We start from the raw sequence: 25,610 nt of genomic DNA on the forward strand, positions 1-25,610 counted from the left end.
CTCGGGCCTGGTTAACGCCGGGATATCATTATGACAGGAAGCGAAGAGTACAGCCTAGTCACGCAGTCCCAAACCAAAATGGACCTCCACAGCAACATCGTCATCATCATCGTCATCCTCCTCCTCCTTCATCGTCACCAATATAAACAAAAATAGTCTCAAAGTCTGTGGCCTTTCATGCCCTGCTCTCATGGTGACCTCAGTTTCGATACTCCTCCACTTCCTTGCTTGGGATGAGGCCTATCAATGTCGTCAGTGTCGGCAGATTCATGGGGGTCTATTGTTTGAAGGACGTGGTGGCGGTCTCCACTCTGGGAGGGACGCTCATTCAGTCTGGCTCCGCGACTAAGCCATTATTGTCGTTAGTAGGGGGCTTAGTAGGTGGTGTCCTAAGTACGTTAAAACAGAACAGGCACCACTGAACACCATCGAAGTGACTCAGCAGCAGTGCAGGGTCTCCTCTGGTGTGTGGCCTCCTGGCGACCTAACATCGATGATTCCCTGTGGACTGCCGACGCTGGAACTGCGAAGGACGAACCCGGGTGTGGTCGTGTATGGGGGGAATCTAAATGAGCGGCATGGGAGTAATGCTACTGAAAAGGTGCAGATGATGGGGCAGCGGAGGGAGGGGAAAAAAAAAAAAAAAAAAAAAAAAAAAAAATATATATATATATATATATATAATGCAGTTAATGCGCGTTAACTCTTACAATATTGCCTGCAAGATCTACAATGTCAGCACTTCATCAGTAGATGTAATAGTTGCTTCTTGGCCTGTCATTGTTGTACCAGTTTTTTCTCCAGTGTTGGTCCACTGCATGACAGCCACAACCATCTTCCCTGACGTCAAAGTAGACAGAATTATCATATAACGCCCTTAATTGTATCTTTGACTTGTAGCAGTGTTCATGTTTGACGAACGTGGTAGTCGATTCTGTGTAGCGTGCTGTCGGGATCTTCTCATCTGTCCAATGTTCTATTTTATCATAAAAAGAACGGTTTTGTTGCAGACATTTTGACCTAACGCAAATTTTAATCTCAGTTCCCTGGCCTAGCATCTCCCCTTTCACAAATACAGCTGAGGTAGATGGCGGGACTTCGGAACGTAAACTAGGAAGAATTTATGCTAATATGAACTTTGATCATGCCGGCTAACATGCCCAGAGTTGTATTGTCCTGTCTCCCCAGTCTCTTTGTGACGTAAACTTGTCACAAGATGTGTGTAGAAACAAGTGGGCTGAATTGTAGCAAATGAGATCAATCTGTTGAATTGGATGAATTGGGATTAATCAGTGAATCTGTCAGTCATTCACATAGCGTCACTAGGACAAGCAAAGATCGGTTATTTCAGTTCAACTAGTTGGGGGAGTGAGTGTTGTAGCTTGCATTAGTATGCACAGTATGTTGTGGGAAGGGATAAAACCAGTCAGCACAGCCAGTTCTCAGCTGTCTCCCAGAAAAACTGACTGACACAGGCTGACTGACTGATCAGTGATGTGAGGAGCAAGGAAATCCCTGTTGGGCTGTGAGTACATGACTTGTAATGGTTTTATACTATATTGATAACTTGGTTTTGTTGGGAACAATGTTTTGTGTCAGTGAACAGCCAGTTTAAGTTGATCTTGTGGCTGGTGGAAAGAAAAGGGGTTAATGTGTGGAGGGAAGTACTGGCCTATATCTTCTGAGTCCCCCCCCCCCCTCTTCTGTTTTGTTAAAGATATCTTGTTCTGTATTTTTGATGTATTACTGTTGTTTTGTATATTGTAGGTGGTGTCGGTTAAATGTGAAATGAACAGATCTATAGGCTAACACATTGTCAGTGTGTGTTGAGGGTTTTTCATGTGTGTGTGCACATGGGGGTACCAGCAAGTGTTGTGGAACACATGTTTGATTGGTTGGTAATTGTGGTAACATGTGTAGGAGTTGTGCTATGCGTCAGTGGTTTACTTTGTTCAGACAAAATGGGAAGGAACATTGTAATGAGATTAATGAGTTGGCAAACTACGAGAGCACTGAGGGGGGAGCGTATCGTTGTGCCGCCGACCCGTTGTGCCGACCCGTTTACGGATTGTCTTTTGTCACAAAAAAGTTTGTTTGGGACAAACATTGGTTGTTATGATCTTTTATTTCTTTTTGAGTGTGATTGGGTATGTGTCTGTGTGTGTGTGTGTGTGAGAGAGAGAGAGAGAGAGAGAGAGAGAGAGAGATTGTTTGACAATGGGTCTGCGGTAATATGATTTTATTCCCTTTCGGTACCAGGGCATTTTACATTTGCAGTACATTGGAAGATTTTTTCCGCCATTTCCTTGTTTGGGGCTATAGATACTAGTGGAGAAATTCGTTTCTAGCACACTTTTTTCTTTTTGCTTGTTATTGGTTTTGTTTCTCATTAAAAATGTAGAAAATTGAAAGTATTACATTTGTCCTGAATACATATTTTTTATCATTTAGTTTGCATTTGCACGAGCCCGCCTCTAAATGACGAGTTTTAGTGTCATTCAGTGTTTACATCATAATATACGTCATTTGTGAAAACTGCTACTGTCATATATCACTTTTCACGCGCATGTGATGAAAAGCGAAAGGGAATAAAGCGGGATAGCGGCATAGCGGGTCGGCGGCATAACGCGACGGCGGCATAGCGGGACGGCGGCATAACGGGTACCCCCCATTGAAGGGTCAGTGCTATGTTGTTGCACGTGGCTGTTTACCAGAGATATGTTGGAAGTAATGATTTCCACACATGTACTTGTGTCAGTGGGACACTTTATGAAGGCAAAGAGGAGATTTATTTGGTGATGGTAACACACAGTTTAATTGAATGATGGGTAACGTGTTGAACACAGGGGTGTATTGGTCAGTGATATGTTTTGTACACAGTATGGTATGTCACTGTTGGTGGCAGGTAAGCTTGATGAAGCTTGTATTACCTCACATAGATCTACGTGTGAGAGGAGTGCATACTGGTGGACATGTGATGAAAGGTGCTGAGAGGATATAGGCCTTTTATGTCAGTGATGTCCAGATACTTGAGATTTTATCTGACCTGGTTTTTGGTTGTGTGTTTGTGGTCCAGGTGTGCTGCTTGTAGATGCTGCTTGTAGGTGCTGCTTTAGGTGCAGGGTGAACTTTTTACTGTGTGCTGCTTGTAGGAAGTACTTGAAGTAGGCAGTGTGTGCTGCCTTAGTGTGTGTTGCTTTTGCTAAGTAGGGTGAACTGCTTAGTGTGTGTGCTGTACTGTAAACATTATAAAAACCACTCCATGTGGCTCTGCTATTGATGTGAGGAGAGAGTGAGTGAGTGCATCATTAGTCGATCCTATATCCCCCTGTCTGCTCCCTTCTCTTTTGGAATAGAATCGATCCACCACCCTTTCGAACACAGTTTTTGCAATAATGTCCAAAAAGTTACTAATTTTATGGAGTTGGAGGGGGGAAGGCGGAGGGGCGGGGTGGGGGGTAAGGGGGTGCAAAGGAGAAAAGGGGGTGGGTGGTGGTGGGAGGGAGGCTGGGGCGGATGGGGAAATATATTAAAGTGAATGGGGAGGGGAAGACGGGGCAGATAGGGGAGGGAGGGGGAGAGGAAAGGTGGGGGAGTAGGTAAGGTGGGGGGAGGGAGTGGCGAAGTGGAGTGGGGGAAGAGATGGGCGGCAGAACAGCGGTAAAACTAACGTCGGCATACACATGGATACAAATTATTCTCGGCAAGAAAGACAATTGTCAGATAAAAGCATCACACTCTAGATACTTTTCAAATATAAAACATGTTTTATTCTGGGGTGTAAAATCTAGTGCATATTAAAAATAACTGATGAAACCACCCAAAACATCATGCTATTTCTTTCCAACACTTATACCTCTCCTCACATAGAGTCAGGTATACTCTAACAACACACAACATTGGTCACACACATACGCAATTGTATGCATACACTCAGACACACACAAACACACTCACACACACACACCTACACAACACACACAAACACACACACACACACATACACACACACACGCACACACACACGCAACGCATAACACACACACAAATCCCATAGTTTGTAGATCTTTTCTTGAATTAAGTCCATTGAAAATAGTTCCAAGATAGCACATCCAGTAGTTTTCACGATGGAGAAGTCTCTCATCCCTGTTCACACTCTCAACTGGGGTTATTTTCAGAAAAGAGAGTTCTGGATACTCAGGGTGATCACAGTCAAACACATAGGCAGCAACACCACACTTTCTCGCTTTCTTCAGTTTCACATCCGATTTGTGGTTTCTCCAGCGCGCTTTAATGTTCTTTGTAGAACCCACACACCACTTATTGCGAGTTGTACAAATCACCACATACACTAATTCGGGATATCACATGTAATATGTTGTCTGATATTCCATTTCCTACCGTCCCAGGGAGAAACTAAAACTTGGGTTTCAGCTGAGTGGCGACAAGTATCACATTTTCTGTTACAGAGGTAAAAACCTGGTTTGTTGGCTGGTCCATAAGGAATATGCCGTTTGTGTACTGTGGGTTTTGTATATCTGGCAAATTAGGCCTCACGCTCAGCCGAGATGATGTATCTTTCAGGGAAAATTCGTCTATTTTCTTCGTTTGAATGTAGGAGGTGTAAAAGCTTTTTTATAATGGAAGCTTTTGATGAAACTCTGGGGTCATACTTGGTCACCCACGCTTTTTTTTTCTTTCTTTTTTTTTTTTTGTCATTTCTTCTTCTTGTTTTTTTCCAGTAGGTCGTTTCTGTTTTTATTTGCTCCTTCTAATAATCTAGCCTTAGCTATCATGTATGGCTATCCAGACAGGGTGAGATACTGGGAGTATTCTTCAATCCTGTTTTCCAAGTCATTGTCATCACTACAGATCATGCGCAGTCTTGTACCTATACCTTGAACAAAACCTTTAAAGACTGCTGGTGAGTGGCAGCTATTAGGTGGGAGGTAGGATGGTTGTGTTTGCTGGAAACATCAGTGGTACTTTTTCCGTCTTTAAGTTGGAGTGACACATCTAGGTATGTAGCTGTCTGGCCATGGGTCACAATCCATTTTATATGAGGGGGTTATTTGTATGTATATATATATATATATATATATATATATATATATATATATATTTGTGTGTGTGTGCGTGTATGTATGTATGTGTATATATATATATATATATATATGTGTGTGTGTGTGTGTGTGTGTGTGCGTGTGTTTGCGTGTGTGTGTGTGTGTGCGTGAGTGCGTGCGTGCGTGCGTGCGTGTGTGTGTGTGTGTGTGTGTGTGTGTACTCGTATTTCCTTAGGTGTGTTTAGTTGCCTGGTTGATTTGGTCTTCTATCACTCTGCTTTAAAATATTTTCATTTTCTAAGTGCCTTCTATGAAACTGAGAATCTATTTTCAGTGCAATCTTGCATGCGAAAGGATGCTGGCACAAACAGATGAACAAATGAGCAAGAATGAAATGAAGAACATTCTAAATAAATGTAACCGAAAAGGTTGCATCACAACAAACATCAAAAGTATTTGGTCCAGTTTTCACGCGCCATATGTGAGGGTAAAGCATTGTGAAACATCTTTTTTGCTGTCACATTTATGTAGAAAGTTGAATCATTTCGATGTTATTCCAAACATCCAGGAAAGGTTCGATTCAAGACATATTATATTTATTATATTATATTATACATATTATATTATATTTCTATTTGAGTTATACACATTGCCTAGATTTCGTTGTTTGCTATTGATTCCGATTTTAATTTGAGGTCGATGCACTGCAGTGATCCATCTTATGTGGAATACAATAAAAAGTTTAGTTTGTCGGGTAGCAAATGGTAACCCTTAGCCCGCGGGGGGAGGGGGACGGGGGGCGGGGGGCGATTTTTCATAGTGATTTTCTTGTGTGTTTTTATGTCAGAAATCATAATTTACCTGTCTGTCAAGTTTAAATTACGGTATAAATACAGGGGGAGGATAAATATAGACTATTTTTCCTTCTTTGGGCCCTATAAATAACTTTTGGGGGCATCACACTGTTAATTTTTTTATGTCTACAAAAAGAAAATAGAATGAGCTATTCCATGAATAAATCAAAATGGGATTTGTGCCGTAATAGCTTGTCACGTGATCAAATACTTCCTGTGTACTGAAAATGCTCAAATGCCAGCAACCTGATTACTGGCTGAAGGGTTTCTTTATCATCGTGAGGTAACTGTTGGCATAATTAGGCATTGTATTAAAATACATTCGTGTTATGATATGTAGTATTGCATTTAATCAGTCTAATTTATATGGTTTATGTCCCAGCCGACTGCAAGAGCCATAATGTAAATCAGGCGGGGTGTTTTTTTTCTTTTCTATCCCCAGTGTATATATATGAAATAAATTACACTGTGTCAGTCTTACAGGGGTTCATTTGTGGTTTAAATGCAGGGAGTGCATATATATATATATATATATATATATATATATATATATATATAGGTCGTTTTTCCTTCTTAAAACCATATAGATGAAGTTTGGAGTATACCTGGTTGCAATGCCACTGTACCAGAATAATGAACATGATTCATTTTCTTTGTGTTATACGTAAAACATGGGAGTAAGGGGGTGCACGGGAGGGGTAGTGCCTCTAGAGGGGGGGGCTTGTCACGCTCTTCCGGGAGTGGTTCGTCCTCTGTTGGTCCCCACCGGCACCCAGCTCTAGGACCCATAAGTGACCCTACTCAAGCGGTCGACACACAAAGGAAAGAAAGAAGAAAACAAGGAGCACCCCATTGACCATTGCCACATGGAACGTGCGTACGCTTCTGGGCAGAGGCGACTCAGCCAGACCACAGAAACGCACAGCACTCATTGCGAGTGAATTAGCCAGGTACAACATCGACATCGCTGCCTTAAGTGAGACCAGACTGGCAGAAGAAGGCGAACCCTGTGAGCGTGGCGCAGGCTACACCTTCTTTTGGAGTGGTCGTGGACCTGAGGAGAGACGTGAGGCTGGAGTTGGCTTTGCAGTGAAGACAACCCTCGTTGGCAAGCTGGCTGGCCCCCCGAAAGGAGTAAACGATCGCCTGATGACGATGAAACTCCCTATATGCGACGGGAAGAAGTTTACCACCATTGTCAGCGCCGACGTGCCCACCATGACCAACCCAGATGAGATCAAGGACAAGTTTTACGAGGACCTGAACGCTGTCATCACCACTGTTCCCAACCCAGACAAGCTCATCATTCTTGGTGACTTTAACGCGAGAGTTGGCTGTGACAGCACCTCCTGGGAAGGCGTGATTGGGAAGCATGGGGTTGTTAACTGTAACAGCAATGGCCAACTACTTCTCCAGACATGTGCCGAGCACGACCTTCTTATCACAAACACCATCTTCTGCCTCCCTACCCGTAACAGGACGTCATGGATGCATCCTCGCTCTGGGCATTGGCATCTCATCGACTTTGTCATCGTCAGGAAGAGGGACAGGCAGGACGTACGAGTCACGAGGGCCATGTGCGGCGCCGAGTGCTGGACAGACCACCGCCTTATCGTCTCCAAGCTCAACCTTCGCATCCAGCCCAAGAGACGGCCTCAGGGCATGAAAGCACTCAAACGCCTGAATGTCAACAAGCTGGAGCTAGGCAACATCAAGCAGAGCTTTGCTGACACCCTGGAGGAACGCCTTGAGTCCAACGTGCTGGACAACCAGAATGTGGAGGCAGCATGGGGCGCACTGCATGAGACGGTGTACAACACTGCCATGGAGTGCCTGGGACCTTCTGTCAGGAAGCACAAAGACTGGTTTGATGAGAACTGCACTGAGATCAAGCAGCTGCTAGAAGACAAACGCCAAGCCTACAGAGCCCACAGTGAAGATCCCAAGTCACAGGTCAAAGAAAGACATACTGAAGAGCGCACGCAGCACCATCCAGCTGAAGCTGCGGCAGATGCAGGATTCCTGGTTGAGCAACAAAGCTGATGAGATCCAGGGCTTTGCAGACAGGAACGACATGAAGAACTTCTATAACGGCCTGAAAGAAGTCTACGGTCCCACCACCTCCGGATCTGCTCCACTCCTCAGTGCTGATGGTTCTACCCTGATCACTGACAAGGACGGGATCCTTGAGAGATGGGCTGAACACTTTGACAGCGTACTGAACCGCCCTTCCACCATCAATGATGAAGCCATCGACCGACTCCCCCAGGTGCCAGTCAGTGAGTCGTTGGATGCCATTCCAACTTTGGAGGAGACCCAGAAAGCTATCCGTCTGCTATCCAATGGCAAAGCCCCTGGCTCAGACTCCATTCCAGCTGAGGTCTACAAAGAAGGTGGTATGGCGCTGACTGAGAAGCTTCATCAGCTATTCCAGCTCATCTGGCAGCATGAGGCAGTTCCACAGGACTTCAAAGACGCTTCCATCATACACCTGTACAAGCGCAAAGGAAATCGTCAGGCCTGTGACAACCATCGTAGGAATATCCCTGCTGTCCGTCGCAGGCAAGACTCTGGCCAGAGTGTTACTCAACCGTCTCATAGCGCACCTTGAGCAAGGTCTCCTACCAGAGAGCCAGTGTGGCTTCCAGAAAGAACGCGGGACTATCGACATGGTGTTTGCTGCCAGGCAGCTCCAGGAGAAGTGTCAGGAACAGAACGCCACCTATGTCGATCTGACCAAGGCTGAGATCATCTGAGATCACTGAGATCACTGAGATCATCGACACACCCACCTACCCTTCAGTATTAGCCCCCAAAGCTTTAGCCATGTTTCACAAACAATAAGGTAGAGCCCATACTCAAATTAGTTGACACTCATGTCTCCATTCAATTCACTACAGTTGGTTCATTTATGTCCAGATTCATGCAGATTCTGACCAGAAACACGTCTTCCAAGAGCACCCCATTACAGATTGCCAGGTCGGGTGTCTCTCACTGGAACGATCTGGTCAATGTGCAGGAACAGTCATCACTTGACTGTGTGCAACCTGTTCTTCATCCTGTCATCGACAGTATAACAGTGCAACGCGTTCTGCAGGTGTTATTGAACGCTACAAGACAACTGGGTCAGGAGTGTGCCTTTGTCACGTTTGACTTGCAGTTGCAAAGAAAGCACTGATGGCCATTTGGCAAAATGAACAGTCCCAGAAGAATGCAGTATGTCTTTGTGCATTTCACTTATTTTCTTGGTTCTTTGGGAAAACTCATGAGAAGAGCAGGCTTAAGAGACATCATCTTTCAGTTGGGCATCTGCACTAGGGGCTCCACTGAAGCCTTTGAAGCCGGTAATCACAATGACCATGCCATCAGAGCCCATGGCCCACCTCAGTGTTGGAAGCTCAGGGGATACTTCATCTGGGACAGTTTCTCAAAGACTCACCAAGTGCAAAGGAACTCTCCGAGGACGGAAAAAGGACTTCTTAAGTCCCGCCAAATGGAGAAAAAAAAAACCCAAAAGTATACCATTGATATATGCAAGGTACAAGAAAGAGGTTCTTGTGGCAAGAAATGAAAGACGGCACAGTTTGGTAGTGCACATGAACAAACTCAGTGATGTTTTCTGTAATTTGAAGTTAGTTAGTTTTGAAATGAACTCAAAACAGTCTGTTATTTGTATTGGCCACATCTTTCGCCAAAGAACTACCAAGAAGGGAATAGTTGGTTACTGGTTGTTGTTGTTTTTTTCTTCCATTGCCTGGATTCTTAAAACCGCAACTGACGTTATGTGACACGGGTAGTTATGGACAGGTACTTGTAAACAGAAAACTGACCAAACTAGAAAACAGATATTGTGAAAAATCGCCCTGCTGATGTAAGTGGGGTGTATGGACGCATAAACCATTAATGATGTCGTATTGTTTACCAAATAAAACGTTGTAAATTGCGGTGACGCGATACTTGCAGTTGTGGAGTTTGGGTCAGTAACAGAACGTCTGTGACGCTCAGGTACATTTTAGCAGGTCATTCTTGATAGTAGAAGGCTGAGTGATATAAAATGAAACTCTGCAAACCCAATCGTAGTCAGATTTGACACTTCACTAATCACAAATAACAACATACCATTTTTGTTGATCACACACTTTCGCAACAATACAAAAAAGTGCCTTTTTTAGCAATACCCTGATATATTCATACCGTAATTCATTTTTGGTAGACAGGTAAATTTGAATGGCAAATTGATCAAACTTTCAGGAAATCATAATGAAAAATCTCCCCACCCGCCCACCGCCGGGTTAATGGGGGTTATAGTCACCTGAAGGTCTAGTTGTGTTTCATTGTCATTACTGTTCATGTCTTCGCAAACGCCACTGTCATTTTCCTGATCGTAGTTGTCGTCGCCCCCTTTTCTCTTTCCTTTTTCTCTCTCATTTTTCTCTCAGATTTGCATTGGTAAAAGACAAGAAACCAACTCCGCTGACAGAGGAAATATTTTTGATAAAAATAAAAGGGACTTCCCACAATTTCACACACATTGTAAGAATTCGCAGTGAGAGAAAACGTCACGTCACGTGGGAAGGGAACGACCACGCAATCCGACGATTTCTCTCAAAATTGCCTGATGTGTGATGCTTGGGCTACACGTGCAGATGGTGAGAGTGATGTTGGAGAAGTGACAAATGTGTGAAAGTGAACGGCTTGAGGTTGAGCGGCTCTGGGACCAAAGGACTTGGTGTGTTGTGATCTGTCTGCTGTAAACGTTATAGTTCTGTTGTCAACGTTATAGTTCAGGGTGTTTAAGGCACTGTTGAGAGAGTTCCTCTTCGCTGATGACTGCGCGCTTGCTGCACACACCCATGAGGACATGCAGTTCATTATGGACAGTTTCTCAACCTCCTGCAGGCGCTTTGGACTCACCATCAGCCTCAGCAAGACCGAGTCCATGTACCAACCAGCTAGCTCACAGAACGCCAGTGCCTCCCCCCTACCTGCAATCAAGATCGATGACACAGAGATCAAGTCAGTCGACAAGTTTTGCTACCTGGGCAACACCCCATGCAGCAACGGAGCCCTTGATGCAGAAGTGACGCTGCGCATCGCCAAGGCCAGCTCCGCCTTTGGCAGACTCAACGACAGGCTGTGGAACAACAAAGGCATTAGGCTCAGCACCAAGATGAAAACCTACAGAGCTGTTGTGCTGACCACCTTGTTGTACTGCTGTGAAACATGCATGGACGAATTATCGCCGTCACATTCAACAACTTGAGCAGTTTCATCAGAGATGCCTACGAAAGATCCTCGGCATAAAGTGGCAAGACAGGGTCTCCAACCTCCAGGTTCTTGAGAGGAGCGGCCTGCCCAGCATCGAAAGCCTGCTGATCCAGTGCCAGCTAAGCTGGACAGGACACAGTGTCCGCATGACAGACATAACAGACAGCAGGATCCCGAAGATGCTTTTGTATGGGCAGCTAAAGGAAGGCCACCGTGAACTTGGAAGACCCTGCAAGCGCTTCAAGGACACCTTGAAGACAAACCTCAAAGCCTGTGACATAGACATCGCTTCCTGGGAAACTGATGCGCTTGATCGCTTTCGCTGGAGGATGCTGCCGGGTGCTCTAGTGACATGAAGACGTTTGAAAACAAGAGAACGCTGGCCATTAAGGAGAAACGTATGTCAGCGAAGGAAGCAGGGCTCAACTTCTGGAGATGTTTTCCCTTGCAACACCTGTGGGAAGTGCTGCGCATCCAGAATCGGCCTCTTCTCCCATATGAGGACACACCGACAGATAAGCCTGCCTGCCTACTCATCCGTCGGACGGACGAGAGACTCCATCATCATCATCATTTCTGTCTGTTGTCAACGTTATAGCTCTCTGTTGTCAACGTTATAACGTTATAGTTCTGTCTGTTGTCAACGTTATACCTCTCTGTTGTCAACGTTACAGTTATGTCTGTTGTCAATGTTACAGTTATATCTGTTGTCAATGTTATACTTCTCTGTTTTCAATGTTGTAGTTCTGCCTGTCGTCAACGTTATAGTTTTGGTGTCAATGTTATAATTCTGTCTGTTGTCAACGTTATAGTTCTGCTTGTTGTCAATGTTATAGCTATGTCTGTTGTCAGCGTTATAGTTCTGTTGTCAACGTTATAGCTCTCTCCGTTGTCAATGTTATACTTCTGTTGTCAACGTTATAGTTCTGTCTGTTGTCAACGTTATAGTTATATCTGTTCTAAAAGCTATAGTTCTGTCTGCTCTTAAAGTTATAGTTCTGTTGTCAAAGTTATAGTTCTGTCTGCAGTCAATGTTCTATGTCTGTTCTCAACGTTATAGTTCTGTTGTCAAAGGTATAGTTCTGCCTTCTGTCAAAGGTATAGTTTTGTTGTCAACGTAATAGTTCTGTTGTCAACATTATAGTTCTGTCTACTGTCAATGTTATAGTTCTATCCGCTGTCAAAGTTATAGTTCTCCTGTCAACGTTACATTTCTGTTGTCAAAGCTCTAATTTCAAAGTTATAGTTATGTTGTCAACGTTATAGTTCTGTCTGTTGTCAACGTTATAGTTCTGTCTGTTGTCAAAGTTATAGTTCTGTCTGCTGTCAATGTTATAGTTCTGTCGTCAACGTTATAGTTCTGTTGTCAACGTTATAGTTCTGTCTACTGTTATAGTTCTGTCTACAGTCAACGTTATCATTCTGTCTGCTATCAACGTTATAGCTCTGTCTGCTATCAACGTTATAGCTCTTTCTGTTTTCAGCGTTATAGTTCTCTCTGTTGTCAACGTTATAGCTCTGTCTGTTGTCAATGTTATAGTTATGTCTGCTGTCAGTGTTATAGTTCTGTCTGCTGTCAACGTTATAGTTCTGTCTGTTGTCAACGTTATCGCTCTGTCTGCTGTCAGTGTTATAGTTCTGTCTGCTGTCAACGTTATAGTTCTGTCTGTTGTCAACGTTATCGCTCTGTCTGCTGTCAGTGTTACAGTTGTGTCTGTCTGCTGTCAAAGTTATAGTTTTGTTGTCAACGTAATGGTTCTGTTTTCTGTTCATAGTTATGTCTGCTGTCAACCTTATAGTTCTGTTGTCAAAGTTATAGTTCTGTCTGCTATCAACCTTATACTTCTGTTCTCAATGTTATAGTTATGTCTGCTGTCAATATTATAGTTATGTCTGCTGTCAACGTTATAGTTCTGTCTCCTATCAACGTTATAGTTCTGTTGTCCATGTTATAGTTCTGTCTGCTGTCAGTGTTATAGTTTTGTCTGTTCTGAACGTTATAGTTCTGACTCATGTCAGCTCTGTCTACTGTCAACGCTATAGTTCTGCTATCAATATTATAGTTCTGTCTCTTGTCAATGTTATAGTTCTGTCTCCTATCAACGTTATAGTTCTGTCCCTTGTCAACGTTATAGTTCTGTCTGCTGTCAAATGCTATAGTTCTGTCTGCTGTCAACGTTATAGTCCTGTCTGCTGTCAACGTGATAGCTCTGATCTGTCTATTGTCAACGTTATAGTTTTGTCTCCTGTCAACGTTATAGTTCTGTCTACTTTCAACGCTATAGTTCTGTCAATATTATAGTTCCGTCCCTTGTCAACGTTATAGTTCTGTCTATTGTCAACGTTATAGTTCTGTCTCCTGTCAACGTTATAGTTCTGTCTGCTGTCAACGTTATAGTTCTGTCTATTGTCAACGTTATAGTTCTGTCTCCTGTCAACGTTATAGTTCTGTCTGCTGTGAACGTTATAGTTATATCTGTTGTCAACGTTATAGTTCCGTCTGCTGTCAACGTTATAGTTCTGTCTGCTGCCAATATCATAGTTTGTCTGTTGTCAACGTTATAGTTCTGTCTGTCTGCTGTCAACGTTATAGCTCTGTCTATTGTCATTGTTATAGTTCTGTCTCCTGTCAACGTTATAGTTCTGTCTACTTTCAACGTTACAGTTATGCTGTCAATATTATAGTTCTGTCCCTTGTCAACGTTATAGTTCTATCTCCTATCAATCAACATTATAGTTATGTCTGCTGTCAGCGTTATGGCTTTGTCTATTGTCAAACGTTACAGTTCTGTCTCCTATCAACGTTATAGTTCTGACTCCTGTCAATGTTGTAGTTCTGTCTGTTGTCAACGTTATAGTTCTGTCTACTGTCAATATCATAGTTCTGTCTATTGTCAAAGTTATAGTTCGGTATGTTGTCAGCGTTATAGTTCTGTCTGCTGTCAATGTTATAGCTCTGTCTGTTGTCAATGTTATAGTTATGTCTGCTGTCATTGTTATAGTTCTGTCTGTCTGCTGTCAACGGTATAGTTCTGTCTGTTGTCAACGTTATAAATCTATCTGCTGTCAACATTATAGTCCTGTCTCCTGTCAACGTTATAGTTATGTCTGCTGTCAACGCTATAGTTCTGTTGTCAACCTTATAGTTATGTCTGCTGTCAACGTTATAGATCTGCTGTCAACGTTATAGTTCTGTCTATTGTCAACGTTATACTTCTGTCTCCTGTCAACGTTGCAATTCTGCTGTAAACGTTATAGTTCTGTCTCCTGGCAAACATTATAGTTCTGTCTCCTGTCAACGTTATAGTTCTGTCTGCTGTCAACGTTATAGTCCTGTCTGCTGTCAAACGTTACAGTTCTGTCTGCTGACAACGTTATAGTTCTGTCTGCTGTCAACGTTATAGTCCTGTCTGCTGTCAAACGTTACAGTTCTGTCTGCTGACAACGTTATAGTTCTGTCTGCTGTCAAACGTTACAGTTCTGTCTGCTGACAACGTTGTAGTTCTGTCTGTTGACAACGTTATAGTCCTGTCTGCTGTCAAACGTTACAGTTCTGTCTGCTGACAACGTTGTAGTTCTGTCTGTTGTCAACGTTATAGTTCTGTTGTCAACGTTATAGTTCTGTCTCCTGTCAAACATAAAAGTTCTGTCTCCTGTCAACGTTATAGTTCTGTTTCCTGTCAATGTCATTGTTCTGTCTGTTGTCAACGTTATAGCTCTGTTTGCTGTCAATGTTATAGTTCTGTCTACTGTCAATAGTTCTTTTTCCTGTGAAACGTTATAGTTCTGTCTGTTTTCAACGTAAAAGTTCTGTCTTCTGTCAAACGTTATAGTTCTATCTGTTGTCAACGTTATATTTCCGTCTGCTGTCAACGTTATAGTTCTGTCTGCTGCCAATATCATAGTTCTGTCTGTTGTCAACGTTATAGTTCTGTCTGCTGTCAACGTTATAGCTCTGTCTCCTGTCAACGTTACAGTTCTGCTGTCAATATTATAGTTCTGTCCCTTGTCAACGTTATAGTTCTATCTCCTATCAATCAACATTATAGTTCTGTCTGCTGTCAGCGTTATGGCTTTGTCTATTGTCAAACGTTACAGTTCTGTTTCCTATCAACGTTATAGTTCTGACTCCTGTCAATGTTGTAGTTCTGTCTACTGTCAATATCATAGTTCTGTCTATTGTCAAAGTTATAGTTCGGTATGTTGTCAGCGTTATAGTTCTGTCTGCTGTCAATGTTATAGCTCTGTCTGTTGTCAATGTTATAGTTATGTCTGCTGTCATTGTTATAGTTCTGTCTGTCTGCTGTCAACGGTATAGTTCTGTCTGTTGTCAACGTTATAAATCTATCTGCTGTCAACATTATAGTCCTGTCTCCTGTCAACGTTATAGTTATGTCTGCTGTCAACGCTATAGTTCTGTTGTCAACCTTATAGTTATGTCTGCTGTCAACGTTATAGATCTGCTGTCAACGTTATAGTTCTGTCTATTGTCAACGTTATACTTCTGTCTCCTGTCAACGTTACAGTTCTGCTGTAAACGTTATAGTTCTGTCTCCTGGCAAACATTATAGTTCTGTCTCCTGTCAACGTTATAGTTCTGTCTGCTGTCAACGTTATAGTCCTGTCTGCTGTCAAACGTTACAGTTCTGTCTGCTGACAACGTTATAGTTCTGTCTGCTGTCAACGTTATAGTCCTGTCTGCTGTCAAACGTTACAGTTCTGTCTGCTGACAACGTTGTAGTTCTGTCTGTTGTCAACGTTATAGTTCTGTTGTCAACGTTATAGTTCTGTCTCCTGTCAAACATAAAAGTTCTGTCTCCTGTCAACGTTATAGTTCTGTTTCCTGTCAATGTCATTGTTCTGTCTGTTGTCAACGTTATAGCTCTGTTTGCTGTCAATGTTATAGTTCTGTCTACTGTCAATAGTTCTTTTTCCTGTGAAACGTTATAGTTCTGTCTGTTTTCAACGTAAATGTTCTGTCTTCTGTCAAACGTTCTAGTTCCGTCTCCTGTCAACGTTATAGTTCTATCTGTTGTCAACGTTATATTTCCGTCTGCTGTCAACGTTATAGTTCTGTCTGCTGCCAATATCATAGTTCTGTCTGTTGTCAACGTTATAGTTCTGTCTGCTGTCAACGTTATAGTCTATTGTCAACGTTATAGTTCTGTCTCCTGTCAACGTTACAGTTCTGCTGTCAATATTATAGTTCTGTCCCTTGTCAACGTTATAGTTCTATCTCCTATCAACATTATAGTTCTGTCTGCTGTCAGCGTTATGGCTCTGTCTATTGTCAAACGTTACAGTTCTGTCTCCTATCAACGCTATAGTTCTGACTCCTGTCAATGTTGTAGTTCTGTCTGTTGTCAACGTTATAGTTCTGTCTACTGTCAATATCATAGTTCTGTCTATTGTCAAAGTTATAGTTCGGTCTGTTGTCAACGTTATAGTTCTGTCTGTTCTCAAAGTTATAGTTCTGTCTGTTGTCAACGATATAGTTCTGTCTGCTGTCAATGTTATAGCTCCGTCTGTTGTCAATGTTATAGTTATGTCTGCTGTCAGTGTTATAGTTCTGTCTGTCTGCTGTCGACGGTATAGTTCTGTCTGTCTGCTGTCAACGTTATAGCTCTGTCTATTGTCAACGTTATAGTTCTGTCTGTTGTCAACGTTATAAATCTGTCTGCTGTCAACGTTATAGTTCGGTCTCCTGTCAACGTTATAGTTATGTCTGCTGTCAACGTTATAGTTCTGTTGTCAACGTTATAGATCTGCTGTCAACGTTATACTTCTGTCTATTGTCAACGTTATACTGCTGTCTCATGTCAACGTTATAGTTCTGCTGTAAACGTTATAGTTCTGTCTCCTGTCAAACATTATAGTTCTGTCTCCTGTCAACGTTATAGTTCTGTCTGCTGTCAACGTTATAGTCATGTCTGCTGTCAAACGTTACAGTTCTGTTTGCTGACAACGTTATAGTTCTGACTCCTGTCAACGTTATAGTTCTGTTGTCAACGTTATAGTTCTGTCTCCTGTTAAACCTTATAGTTCTGTCTGTTGTCAACGTTATAGTTCTGTTGTCAACGTTATAGTTCTGTCTCCTGTCAACGTTATAGTTCTGTGTCCTGTCAGTGTTATAGTTCTGTCTGTTGTCAACGTTATAAATCTGTCTTCTGTCAACGTTATAGTTCTGTCTCCTGTCAACGTTATAGTTCCGTCTTCTGTCAAACGTTCTAGTTCATTGAGTTGTATCATGTTTGCGTATACCACTTTACTCGATGCTGTGGCCTGATTGTGAATAAACCATTCCAGTACCAAACCTCTCTCTCTCTCTCTCTCTCTCTCTCTCTCTCTCTCTCTCTCTCTCTTTCACACACACACACACACACACACACACACACACACACACACACACACACACACACAAAGAAGACTGAAGAATAAATACCTACAACCCAAACAATCTCTTGAAGTAAATCAGTGTCATAATCAATTTCACACATACTGAAAGGATTAGACTTTAAACAGATTAAAGGGTGGTTTCTGGCAAAACAGCGTATATACGATTTATATGATCATTTTAAAAGATAGTTTACAATACGATCTTATTAGAAACAAAATCATCATCGCGGACATACCAATTAGGCAAATCATGTCCAAAACCACTAATATGCAAATGAAAAATAATGCGCCTAGGAATACACACACACCCACACACACACACAGAAACGTGCGCGTGCGCGCGCGGGCACACACACACACACGTGCGCGCGCGCGCGCACACACACACACATACGCACGCGCACCACGATGATGCTTTAGTCGAGCCCGTCACACACCGTAACCCCGCTCCCCTACACCCCCCATCCTGAATCGTCCTGACTTCCGCAGTTTTCCTCCGGGGAGGCTTTTTCCGGGTGAGGCAAAAGCTGGAGGTCATTGACGATCCGTCTCCAATAGGTGCGGGAGAAGAAGAGGAGCTGGAAACCCCACTTGAGCGTCATGAAGCTCCACACGGAAGCCACGTAGAACCCTTCCCCGTATATCACCAGCCCTGTAATGCAAGGCGTTCCACACGGTCTGACTGACGGTGGTACAGCTTAACAACAACAACAGTAGCAATAATAACAAAAGTAGGCTATTTATAATAGCAATAATAACAAAAGTAGGCTATTTATAATACACTAACGATCTGTTTCACACACACACACACACACACGCACGCACACGTACACGCACACACACAAATCAAAGCGCTATACATATTAATCATTCTCACGCACATACACGCACACAACTGACAAGAATTTAAAGTAATGACAGGAGGAAAAGCCTTCAGGGGGGGCGTTACCAGCACATACATAAATATCCCAAACATAGTTCTGCTCATGGTCAGAAACGAGTGTTTGTCGAGCACCGTTTGAATGATGATGGATGGTACGGCTTCAAAAAAAGCGCCCATCCTCGGTCGGAGACCAAGCACTGAGCGCTTTTCAAACACGGGGTCAGTTGCACAACATTTGCTCTACTTGGGAAGAGCCGACTGGGTGCTTATCATTCGTTTCCCCGTGTGTCTGAAGGTCTGACTGAGCGCGTTGGGTTACGCTGCTGGTCAGGCATCTGCTTAGCAGATGTGTGTAGCGCATATGGATTTGTCCGAACGCAGTGACGCCTCCTTGAGCTACTGATACAGATACTTCCTGTGTTTTTCAATCAGATTTCACGAACGCACACTTACACACTCTGACAGACATGTTATATTTTACGTGTACGCTCCAGGCGCCGTCACCGAGAATCGAACCCGGGACCCTCAGATTGAAAGTCCAGCGCTTTAACCATTCAGCGCCCGTCAAACGTGAACTATTCTCTCTCTAGCACGACACAAAGCGATCTGCATTTCATTATTTTACAATCAAAATAAGGGTCGTTCTGAGTTTCAAACTTTTCACGGTCTTCAACACGACTTTCCAGCTTCGATATACCATTAAAAAAAAAAAAGAATAATAAATAAAATAAAATAAAATATAACACGGTAATGACGCAGCCAGTCAGTCCAGTTCTATCGGCAAAATCATAAATGGCGGATCGGGCGCGTCGTTGATGTCCCACTGTTGTTAGGCCCGTCGCCCAGGGGCGTCAGCGTCGGTCGCGCATCAGTTTTTGATGCCTCGCTTCATTGTCGCGCGGACGCTTGAAACCTGTCGCGAGGCATGTCGCTCGCACATGCGCGACAAACCTCCCCAGTCATCACGCATCACGCTCCATATTTGGAAAGTCACGTGCTGTCAGTGTCGCCCCGACGATAATTTATTATTGATACTGAAGAGGAAATTATGGCTGACATTTGCAATGAAAATACGCCCCACTTTTTCCGAGGAAGAAAACAAAAACCGAATTTTGTTGTTGTTTTTGGTGATGTTATTTTTTGTTGTTGGGGTTTTTTTTTACATTTGAAATGGGGCAACAGAAAGATATAACATACTTTTGTTGTTTTATACTGTTTGTTTCTTTATTTTCTTATAAAGAGAGAGAGAGTTGGTGGACTGATCTTTTGACTGGAGAGTGAATGAGAGAGAGAATATGTGTGAGTATATCTATTTATCTATCTATTTATATACATACATACATATATATATATATATATATATATGTGTGTGTGTGTGTGTGTGTGTGTGTGTGTGTGTGTGTGTGTGTGTGTGTTGATGTTTACAATCAGATACAAAAAGTGTACATATACTATATATAAGAAAATGTAATAATTTGTTTAAGAAGAATTTTACATTGGAACCAAACCTGGTTGTTGCATCTGTCATTTACATTAGTGTTGATGTGTGAGAATCCTGTACATGCAACTGTGACAGTTCTTTTCTTCTCCACATCAGTTGCACAGCTTCATAAAATAAACTGTGCCTGTTATAACTGCAGATACAATCAGATTCCAACATTTTACAGTTCCAAACTATATGCTTTGAAAAGAAAGATAAGAAATTACAATTGCAATCAGACCATGAAAGAGAAATCAATTATGTAAGCATGTATTTGTGGTGGACCAACAGTTCTCCAATAGGAAGTAACACAAGTTACAATTGAAAACATCCAAACACACTGATATTATACAATGGTGTGTAAGTTAGCAAACAGTGTTATTAAAACACTGATATACATAATTACAAGTTATTTGGCAAACTCTGTAAGAACAAACTGCTGGGAAATGTTTATTTCAGCTGAAGCTGAAAAAAGGTAGATAAGTATGATAGGTAGGGAAGTTAAAATGCTATCTGAAATCAGCTGCTTACCAAACACCAATCATACTGTTAATATTTGTGATTTGGATGAGAAAATAGTCACACTTATCTTCAGTCTGCATTAATCACATGATATTTGTATACAGTGAGCATGTGGATGAAGTAGAAAATGAAAGAATGACTCTGTGTGTGTGTGTGTGTGTGTGTGTGTGTGTGCTGTTTATTTCAGGTGAAGGTAGGGGGCTGGAGGTGAAATCAGGCAGATATGTCTTTGATTGCACTGAGACCTATGATGGACCTGTGATGGATGATAAGCTATGTCAAAAGACAATCAAATCAGAACTATGACAGGAAGGGAAGTTAAAATGCTATCTGAAATCTGTTGCTTACCAAACACTAATCATACTGTTAATATTTGTTATTTGTTTGAGAAAATAGAGTCATCACACTTAGCTATAGTCAGCACAAATCCCATAATATTTGTATTACAAACATTTTATTTAGGTTCCTGCCAACATTTGTAAATTGTATCGAGAAAAGCTCCACATAATAAATAATGCTGCATTCAGTATTTGTTTCACTTGGTGGGAAATAAATTGAAAATCACACAAACCTGCAGTCAGTTTACCACATGTATATATCTCACACTTTGTTTTACTCAGCTTAACATATACTATTTACAAATGTTGGCAGCAACCTAAATAAAATGTAATGGACAGACTATAAATATTATGGGATTTATGCTGACTGTAGCTAAGTGTGACTATTTTCTCATACAAATAACAAATATTGACAGTATGATTAGTGTTTGGTAAACAACTGATTTCAGATAGCATTTTAACTTCACTTCTTGTCATAGTTCTAATTTGATTGTCTTTTGACATAGCTTATCATCCATCATAGGTCTGAGTGCAATCAAAGACTTACCTGCCTGATTTCACCTTCAGCCCCCTACCTTCACCTGAAATAAACATTAGCCAGCAGTTCAGCAGTTTGTTCTTACAGTGTTTGCCAAATGACTTGTCATTATGTATATCAGTGTGGTTTTTTTTATAACACTGTTTGATAACTTAAACGCCGTTGATTAGTATCAGTGTGTTTTGATGTTTTCAGTTTAGTTGTAACCTGTGTTATTTCATATTGGAGAACTGTCAGTTCAACACGAATATATGCTTACATAATTGATTTCTCCTTTATGGTCTGAATGCAGTTGTAATTTCTTTTCTTCCTTTTCAAATCATAGTTTGGAACTGAAAAATGTTGGAATCTGATGCATCTGCAGTTATATCAGGCACAGTTTATTAGTATGAAGCTGTGCCACTGATGTGGAGAAGAAAAGAACTGTCACAATTGCATGTACAGGATTCTCACACATCAACACTAATGTAAATGAAAGATGCAGCAACCTGAAATTGTAAGGATGACTGGATTTCCAAATATCTTTTAGAGCAATACACATTTCTACTTTATTTTCACCCACACATTATGTGCAAGCACACACACACACACACACACAACACCACACCACACCACACAAAAATACTACTGAACACTCACACAAACACTACTGAACACACACACACACACACACACACACACACACACACACACACACACATACCACACACACACACACCACATCGCACACAAAAGCACTACTGAACATTCACACAAACACTACTGAACACACACTACTGAACACACACACACACACACACACACACACACACACATTCATTCATTCATTCCTTCATGTTCTCCTTTATCCACATGCTCACTGTATACAAATGTCATGGGATTAATGCAGACTGAAGATAAGTGTGACTATTTTCTCATCCAAATCACAAATATTAACAGTATGATTGGTGTTTGGAAAGCAACTGATTTCAGATAGCATTTTAACTTCCCTACCTATCATACTTATCTGTCTTATTTCAGCTTCAGCTGAAATAAACATTTCCCAGCAGTTTGTTCTTACAGAGTTTGCCAAATGACTTGTAATTATGTATATCAGTGTTTTAATAACACTGTTTGCTAACTTACACACCATTGTATAATATCAGTGAGTTTTGATGTTTTCAATTGTAATTTGTGTTACTTCCTATAGGAGAACTGTTGGTTCAACACAAATACATGCTTACATAATTGATTTATCCTTCATGGTCTGATTGCAATTGTAATTTCTAACCTTTCTTTTCAAACCATTTTGTTTGGAACTGTAAAATGTTGGAATCTGATTGTATCTGCAGTTATAACAGGCACAGTTTATTTTATGAAGCTGTGCAACTGATATGGAGAAGAAAAGAATTGTCACAATTGCATGTACAGGATTCTCACACATAAACACTAATGTAAATGACAGATGCAACAACCAGGTTTGGTTCCAATGTAAAATTCTTCTTAAATAAATTATTACATTTTCTTATATATAGTATATATACACTTTTTGTATCTGATTGTAAACATCAACACATAGAGGACACACACACACACACACACACACACACACACACACACACACACACATATATATATATATATATATATATATATATATACTCACACATATTCTCTCTCACACTCTCCAGTCAAAAGATCAGTCCACCAACTCTCTCTGTGTCTCTCTGTCTGTCTGTCTGTCTGTCTGTCTGTCTCTCTCTCTATCTCTCTCTCTCTCTCTCTCTCTCTATATATATATATATCTATATATATATATATATATATATATATATATGTGTGTGTGTGTGTGTGTGTGTGTGTGTGTGTGTGTGTTTAAAACTAGATTTGTTTATTTGTGATTCTGCACACTATGGCTGTGTCTAGTCACCAAGACAGAAAAATACTGTAGCCAAGTGTCTTTTGCATACCATGTAATGTTTTTGTTATTTCTAGTGTGATAGGAAAAGAATCTTAAAATAAATAAACGAGTTTAAAAAAGAAAGATGAAATAAATGAACAATCAGTCAAGAGTATAAATTGTTATAGTTCATCTTGTCATGTCAAATATTTGCAATGAATGATTAAGTACAAGTAAATTAAGAAGTAAACGCATGAATCATTAAACAAATTATTAAGGCCAGACAGACAGTTGGACAGATAGACCTGTATAATGAATAGTACAATATTAGATAAACAAATACAATGCAGAATATATTCACTAAGGAAAGGGTCAGTAAAAACTGGATGGCAAAGAAGCAAAATAGTGATAAAATTAAAACAGGTCAACAATTTAATAGTAAACGAATAAAATGAAATAATGAATAAATGCAGTTTCATGTTTTTAAATAAAATGTTGATGACTTATACATGAAGTGAATAAAATGAAATCAGCGAATACATATAAATGAATATATAAGTATGAATTATGATAAATTTATCCAGTTTATCTAATTGCATGAATGAATAGACAAGCAAAATGGCATGCTAAACAACACAGATTTTATTTCATTACATTGTTTGAGACAGTTAACAGATGAGAGATCATTTGATTGATGTAACAATTAATATAGTGACTGGTGAGTGACTGAATGATTGATCAAATGATTGATTTTGCAATGAATATCAATATCATGCATGGAAAAGTGACTGAATAATAACTAATAAACAGATAAACTGGACAGGGTGTTCGATGAATAAATTCAAGGAAACGTGGTGATGTGTTTGAAAAAACGTCAAAAGAAAATAAAGAAACAAACAGTATAAAGCAACAAAAACATGTTATATCTAAATGTTGCCCCATTTCAAATGTAAAAAAAAAAAAATAATAAAAAAAAAAAATAACAACATCATCATCAAAAACAGTGGGGGGTATTTTCATGGCAACAGTCAACCATAATTTCCTCTTCAGTATCAACAATAAATTATCGTCAGGGCGACACTGACAGCACGTGACTTTCCAAATATGGAGCGTGATGCGTGATGCCTGGGGAGGTTTGTCGCGCGTGTGCGAGCGACACGCCTCGCTACAAGTTTCAGGCGTCGGCGCGACAACGTAGCGAGGCATCAAAAACTGATGCGCGGCGGCGCTGACGCCCCGTGGGCGACGGGCCTAAACAGTGCAGACTGGGAGACTGATCACCTGTCTTTCCATCCCACCCCATCCCCCGACTTGAAAGAGCTCAGTGTGGACTTCCCTCAGAGAAAATGGGAGGGTTGGAGGGTCCTCCTTCCAAACAGATTTTGAAATAGGCCAGGGATGACTGGTTGGAGCGAGCAGACATAGTAGATTGTTTTGTTTTGCTTTTTTCTGCATTTTTTGTCTTTCTAGCAAGAAAGATGAGTGAGCAAGGAGGGGGGAAGGGGAGGGAAGAAAAAGGAAGGGGGAAAAGAAAGAGAGGGAGAGAGTGAAGACAAAATTCAGGCATAGAGACAACACTGAGCTTGGGCTTGGGGATTTCTACACGAGCCATCACCCCTTGATCACTTCCCTCCTCCTCTCTCACTACCAGACCTTCACTCGTGGCCTCGGTTGCATTAGCCTTTCGGATGAGACAATAAACTGATGTTTCGTCTGCTGCATGTATTCAGCGCACTTGAAAGAACACAGCGCACGACACAACGCACACAAAGAGTTGACTCTCGGCAAACGTCTGCAGAAAATCTCTGATAATATCAAAACAGACAGAAAATTCCACTCAAATAATATCATAACAGACAGAAAAGAAAAGAAAAGAAAAAACAAAAACGGTGACGATGTACTTTTCTTTTATTTTTTTTGTGACGCGCTCTCCGACAGAAATTTAGTGCGACAAAAACATACGCCATCCAATCTGTCTTTACCACTCTCACCATAAACTGTAAAAGCACAAGATAATCTGACGGGAAAAGGGGTTGTGGAAGGGGATGGGGGCGTGGGGGTGGGTGGGGGGGGGGGGCGAGGGGGAAGAGAGACAGGGGGCGTGGGTGAAGAGGGAAAGTGTATGGGGGAGGGGGCGAGAGGAGGGGATTCGGGGTGGGGGTGAAGGGGGGGGGGGGGGAGGGGAGTAACACTCAAATACAAATGTTTCACTGTGAGGGTACGTTTCTATGGTGTCACATATAAGAAGTGAACTCTGTTCTTAGGGGACCATGGGACCACTTGGACAATATGATACCATCGCTCATCTAGTACAGGGACTAAAAATAAAAAAATAAAAACCGTCGACATGCATTGACAAAAGCTGTGACCCACCCCCCAACCCCCTTTT

At 41.5% G+C, this 25,610-nt stretch overlaps 1 protein-coding gene across 2 annotated transcripts in view; it reads right to left on the reverse strand.

Moving 5' to 3' along the window:
• Positions 1–25,610, reverse strand: part of LOC143289814 (heme transporter hrg1-A-like) — a 52,189-nt gene that overhangs the window by 11,015 nt on the left and 15,564 nt on the right. The window contains exon 3 of one of the 2 annotated variants that reach the window (XM_076598978.1): positions 14,722–18,233. The exons of the other annotated variant lie outside the window; for it this stretch is intronic. Coding sequence (XP_076455093.1) covers positions 18,034–18,233 — 200 coding nt within the window. The 3' untranslated portion in view covers positions 14,722–18,033. Of the gene's footprint in view, positions 1–14,721; positions 18,234–25,610 lie in introns of those variants that run through there. 2 annotated transcript variants of the gene reach the window in all.

The sequence above is a fragment of the Babylonia areolata genome, chromosome 14 (genome assembly GCF_041734735.1).
Source record: "Babylonia areolata isolate BAREFJ2019XMU chromosome 14, ASM4173473v1, whole genome shotgun sequence".
Taxonomy (NCBI): Eukaryota; Metazoa; Mollusca; class Gastropoda; order Neogastropoda; family Buccinidae; genus Babylonia; species Babylonia areolata.